The sequence below is a fragment of the Cyrtonyx montezumae genome, unplaced genomic scaffold, assembly GCF_038088225.1.
Source record: "Cyrtonyx montezumae isolate F1298 unplaced genomic scaffold, pur_monq_1.0 scaffold_8, whole genome shotgun sequence".
In the NCBI taxonomy this organism is placed as follows: Eukaryota; Metazoa; Chordata; class Aves; order Galliformes; family Odontophoridae; genus Cyrtonyx; species Cyrtonyx montezumae.
Window position 1 is genome coordinate 85,323,294 of NW_027072089.1, and position 6,000 is coordinate 85,329,293.

The 6,000-nt window shown below is 39.3% G+C and overlaps 1 protein-coding gene across 2 annotated transcripts in view; it reads left to right on the forward strand.

The window, feature by feature from the left end:
• RNF144B (ring finger protein 144B) overlaps positions 1 to 3,679 on the forward strand; it is an 84,108-nt gene extending 80,429 nt beyond the window's left edge. For both annotated transcript variants that reach the window (XM_065752440.1, XM_065752439.1), the window contains exons 5-8: positions 310 to 511; positions 921 to 1,065; positions 2,766 to 2,855; positions 3,042 to 3,679. In XM_065752440.1, the coding sequence (XP_065608512.1) occupies positions 310 to 511; positions 921 to 1,065; positions 2,766 to 2,855; positions 3,042 to 3,182 (578 nt within the window). In that variant the 3' untranslated portion in view covers positions 3,183 to 3,679. The remainder of the gene's footprint in view (positions 1 to 309; positions 512 to 920; positions 1,066 to 2,765; positions 2,856 to 3,041) is intronic.
• The last annotated feature ends 2,321 nt before the right edge of the window (positions 3,680 to 6,000 follow it).

Genomic DNA, 6,000 nt, shown 5'->3' on the forward strand with positions numbered 1-6,000 from the left:
ACATTACAAAAGATGTGCTTTTCAGAAAGCGGTAGTTACCATCATCATTTTTGTCTCTCTATAAAAGCAAAGGATGTGTTCTGTGTAGTCTGTTGCCATTGTTGTGATGCTTCCAGTGCAGTAGTTATTGAAGAAGTCAGTTCCACACCTTCTTGAGGAAGAGAAGTACACTCAACATCCACAGGCACAGATTCAGAAGGCTTCAGCTTCCTCATGCACATTCAGAACTGGGTCTTGCATACCTCGACATGCCACCAGAATGAGAAGGGGACCATATAAGTAGTTTTATTTCTGTCTCCTTTATTTCAGAAGTCCATTTGGACCCTCAGAGAACATGGTGTCCTGCAGCAGACTGCCAAACGGTGTGCTGCATTGGTCCAAATGAGTCAGGAGTGCCGGTGCCAGTGGAGTGCCCAGCCTGCCACATGATGTTCTGCTCCTCTTGTAAGGAGGCATGGCACCCACAACGCCTGTGCCCAGAAAACCAAGCTCTGGGAACAACAGAGCAGGGGTAAGAGTGGAACCCACAATGGCTGAGCTGGTTATTTTTGGCATAGGGTACTTGCTCTATGTCTCACTTCAGTTTCATGGAACTGTTTTCTTAAGGGCATCTCTGATACTGTCTGTCACTGCTGGTGTTTCCTAAATATAGTTCTAGTCTAATTTCTATTTTAAATTACACACATTAGATTTATGTAGCATGAAAGACCATGAAAATGGAGTTGTACTTTTATATGATATAAAATCCTACATCTAGTAGTGGGTATACTTTGATGTATTCTACTGAATATAATAGGCTTTGCACATCAAGTATGTTAAGCCAGTAACATTAGATGCTCCAGAAAATAAGCACAATCCACATTAGGAGCTGCATATCAACTGTAATTATGTTTTACTTTAATGTTTCCTTACTCTTCTAGATCACTTATTGGAACAGAGACAGAAGCACCGATTAAGCAGTGCCCAGTTTGTCGGATCTATATTGAGCGAAATGAGGGCTGTGCTCAGATGATGTGCAAGAACTGCAAGCACACTTTTTGCTGGTACTGTCTACAGAACTTGGATGTAAGTGTTGCTGAGAAAAAAAAATCTAGATGAAGTGTCACTGGGGGCTGAGGTTAGCCTGAAGCTCCATGTAAAGCTCTCCACCAACCTATTGATGTTCTAGGAATAACTTAGCTAGTTTCAGCTGTTCATTTCATTCCTTTCTTCATCTAGTGCTTTTATTTGTTTCAGCATTCTTTTTTTCATGAAGTATTATAGCTGCGTCCAGAGGTCCCATGGTAGTTCTTTAAAGGAAATGAGACATACTGGTTACTTTTTTGAAGCTGATTACAGTGTTACCTTTCTTTAATGTCTCAACCTACAAATGGTTTGGTTGAGATTAAGAGAGAGAAGTTATTCTGCTGTCTCCAACGATGTGGATCACAGCCTGGCCCAAAAGGATATGGTACTAGGTAAAGGCATTTTCATGGGAGGGTCTGTAAAGAGCTCATATAAAGTAGGTCTTCTTTACAAGTCCAACTCTAGTGCTGTGTTTGTTGAAAGGAATGATTGGTTAGTTGACTTGACAATAGAGCTGTTGGATTTTGGATGTGGATTATGAAATGCAGGTAGCTAGTTGTTTCTCAAATGACACCAGCTAGTTTCAATTTTTGCAGACCTTGATCTTTCTAAAAGGATTATGAATAAAAGAAGTAATGAACTCTGGTACATGAATTTCCCTTTCTTGCACAGGTATTTGTAACAAATGTGGGAGTGGGAAAATAACTTTTCAAGCACTTGAAATAAAATTTTGAAAAATGCCCCTCTTTTCTTCTTCTGTTTTGTACTCCACAGCCAGCAAACAATGAGACTTCCTCATTCTTTAATCTTTGTTTTCTCAGAATGCAAGTTTAACTTAACATTGTGCCCTATTTTGGGATGTGGGAGTGTACTTTTTCAACATCTGTCTTCTGGCTCTCCTCAGAGTACATACAGTACACAGTGATTGCTTAACACCATGCTGAGCTGGAAGACCACGAGATTCTTAGTTTCAGTAGCCATGTTCTTACAGTCTTAGCCTGTTCTAGAGGAAAAGGAAAAAAATAAACATTAGCTGTGTGGCTCAAATACAGTTTTTCTAGACGAGCAAGGTCACAGAAGTGCCACGTTTCAATGTAGGTAACAGCTGCAGAGCTGAAGAGTAAGGCTGAAGAATAAAAGAGGAGGAAGCATCATGTTACAGTGCAGCTGGCAGGAGGAGAGTAATGTGGAGCATTTGTCACATTCTGAATTTAAAAAAAAATGTAAAATCCAGTATTGCTGGGAAAAGAAAAAAGAAACAATGATTTCCTTTTTTTCCTTTTTATAATTATTTTCCTGTTAAGCCTATGGAAGGAAATATCCAGAAAGTGCAGGGTTAGCAGAACAGAAGGTAGAAGTACCTTGGAAGATAATACCTGAGGTTGCAAACTTCTTGAAATGTCTTTTTTAGAGGCCCCTGTAGCATCACCAAATAGCAGACTAGGTAGCTGTGCAATAAGTGCGACAAACATACAGAGCCTTTTTTGAAAGCTTGTGATGGAAGATGCTGTACAATAGCTTGAGTTCTAAATACACTACACTTTTTGGAACTACAAGAAGATTCTCTAGATAAATATTTGGAAGACAGATGAATTTGCCTGTCACCAGCTGGTAGTTTTACAGCAGTGTCAGGAAAGTTGTATTTCCAGTCCAGTCCCCAGACTGTAGCCTCCTCTTACAGCTTCTTCTTTTTTTTTTAGAATGACATCTTCTTAAGGCATTACGACAAAGGCCCTTGCAGAAACAAGCTAGGCCACTCGCGTGCTTCGGTGATGTGGAACAGGACGCAGGTGTGTTCCTAGTCAGCTAAGCAGAACAATCATGCATGTGTGAAGCAAAACTATTTTACCCTTCAGCAAAGAACCAAGTTTATTTTTCATGCTCTCATTTTTTATCCAATTCCATGCTTATGCATGCACATGCATTTTACTTTTCACGTTAGCTAAATATGTCTTTTTTCCCACTATGTCTTGCAGGTTGTAGGGATCCTCGTTGGACTAGGTATCATAGCACTGGTGACCTCTCCCTTGCTACTTGTGGCATCTCCATGCATCATCTGCTGCATTTGCAAATCTTGCCGAAGCAAAAAGAAAAAGCACAGTCTACCTACAATCTGAAAGTCTGTGTCTCTTTGAGCCTGTATCTGTACAGCATACATTTGTGAGATAGCACAATGGTTGGATTTTGGTGCCATACCTATAAGATAATGCTCTCTTTTAATTTTTTTATTTTTATTTTTATTTTTTGCCAATTCTTGGGATAAGTGCCTATTTTCTACAGGCTGCTTTATTGGTAACAAGTCACAGAGTGGAAAAAGTCTAGATAACTGTATGTACATACAGTATCAGTTTTTGCTTTCAAAAAGAAAAACACAATTCAGTAGTTCATACCCTCAAGTATGAGCCACCTCTTGGGACGCTAGAACTTTACCATCTCCTGTCAGCTAAACATGAGTCAACTCTGCAGTATTAATCTGATTTTCCAGGCCCAGTTGTTACTGTCATGCCTTCTGTTGATTCTTGTTGAAAGTCAGATTACTCCATAATTTTTGGGTACCTTTTAAAAGGGGAACAGGGGAGGCTTCTTGTTCTGCATACTAACTTATCCCATTAGAGGTAACAAACTGTTAAAAAATTATTCAAGTTTTCTGTCAACTGGTGACCATGGCATTTCTTTCAGAATTGAAATCAGTGGGTTTTATATTACTGATTCCAATGACAATTAAAAATCAACACAGCTATTTCTAAGACAAAGACTGGGTTAGCTTGAGAAAGCTAATGATTTTTCAGATCAGACATGCCATATCTACTTTGAATTATTAGGAGTATGCGTATTTCCCTTCCATTTGGGCATACCTTTTGTCAGTAACATGGGTATAAACTCACTATGAACCTAATATTTTAAGAAAGGCAGTGATATAGCTCCTCCTATGTGCAGTACTGGGATATTGGTTGTGTGTGTATACAGTGACCTCATGTCTGTGGATATACTGAGTATGCACAATTTGTTTTCTAGGTAGTCAGAATATTTTTTCAACAGTTTACATGGGGTATCAGCAAGAACCCTGTAAGGTTACTCAGAACAGGATAAGCAAAACCCTCTCTTGGACCTTCTGGACCTGCTGATGTAAATACTTGAGAAACGCCGTGTAACTATCAATCCATAGGTGGATATTTCTTCTGTTCTACTCAAGGTTAACAAACTGTTACATATCATTTTTTGTTATTCTGAATCTGTTGTTTAATACAGCCTTCATTTTCATTTGGTGCCTCACCATCAAACTGATTCAGACCCTAGTATCAGTTACACCCTATGAATTCACTGAAGCCTCCCTGAAGCGCTGAAGTTACGTCACGCTCACTCAGGAGTAGCTGAGATCAGACTCTGCTCCCCAAAGTTTATTTCCTTAATGGCTGGTGCTCCTCATAACCCTGGCCAGCGGTGGCTTTTGTTCTGGGCTCCCAGTGCATTTTACATCTGTGGGAATTGATACAAGTTTGCACTATGTAATCAGTTGTAATTCCAAACCCCTTGAGATAAGGGCTGCAATATTTAAATGAGATGCTTGGCCTGAGCATTGTCTCAGGCTCTTCCTCCTCCTGCATGCACAAGGTGCAAGGCACCAGAAGAATGTTGCCAAGAGCATCTCTTCTGTTGCGTTTGGCTGAACCTCAGGATCTTTGCCTTCTTGGCAGTCATAAATGTGACCTTTCTTTGTTTAACGTTGCCCTCTGGTTCCTGTAACAGAAGTGGTAGATGTTCTTACTTTGAGAAAGTGCAGTCTGTTGAGCAGACGGGCATGGACAAAGACCTTAAACGATATCGTCTGTTTTACTGTTACATTGATTTTGTAAGTGCTGTCTGATTTTGTTAGCAGTGGCAGTGCTCGCCAGTTGGAAAGGCTGTATTTATTCTCCATCCAATGCCTCTGAAGGAAGCAGAAAGACAGATAGTATATTTTAAATGTAAAGTGCAATGCAGGCAACTACAATTTATAATAAGTAGAGAATGTTTTCTGTATGTGTTTTTTTTTTGTTTTGTTTTGTTTTTTTAAGAATAGTAATGGTTGTGCTTGGGGGCAGTTATGGCATATTAAAGTATCCAGCCCTTGGCTTTGCACTATTTTTCTACCGATGTTTTTATGGCACTGCTGTCATTTTCAGCTTATTTATGAACTTGCAGTTAAGAGTCTTACTATAAGGAAGACTCAAGAATAAGAGTGTGAGCTCTACAGTCTCACTGACCATGACCAGCATTGTAAAGGACTGATAACCTTTGCACGTTGAACTTTGTTGTTTTTTCATGTTTTGTGATCATATTTCTGCTAGCCAGTTTCTTTCTTTGCCCTCTTCCTCTTTCCCTTGCAGATTTTGCTAAAATGTCCAATAGAATGAATGCTTCTCCTGATTTTTTGTTGATACTGCTGCATTAATGAAGTTACTAAGTTCTTCCCTCTGTTAAAGGAATGCAACAGAAGGCATTATCTTGCCTGGAATATGCTATTATACAGACATAAGTTGGCAACTTACAGGTTCCACCTCTTTTATCTCTTTAAAAGATAATGCAGCTCTGTCCATAGAGTGGCAATTTTGTTTAAATGATTTATAGGACAGTATTTTATAAAAGCAGTACACACGTGCATAGCTATAAAGTTTAGGAAAGCAAGACTGTTCTGTTTATTAACTTCTCAATCTGAGTGCAGGGTAACTTCTTTCAGAGATTCATACTAAAGAGCAGAGGTAAAATGTGCCTTTTCCACATTTCAGTTTTTATTGCTTGTGTCAGTTCAGATGTCTTGGGGGGGTACGAAAAGAAATTCAGTATCCAGGTGTTAGGGCAACCTGAGAGTCAGAATGCAAATCCTGGCACCAAAGGAGCAGATTGATACAATGACCAGACTTTTTCATTACACAAAAACTGGGTAAAGAAACACAA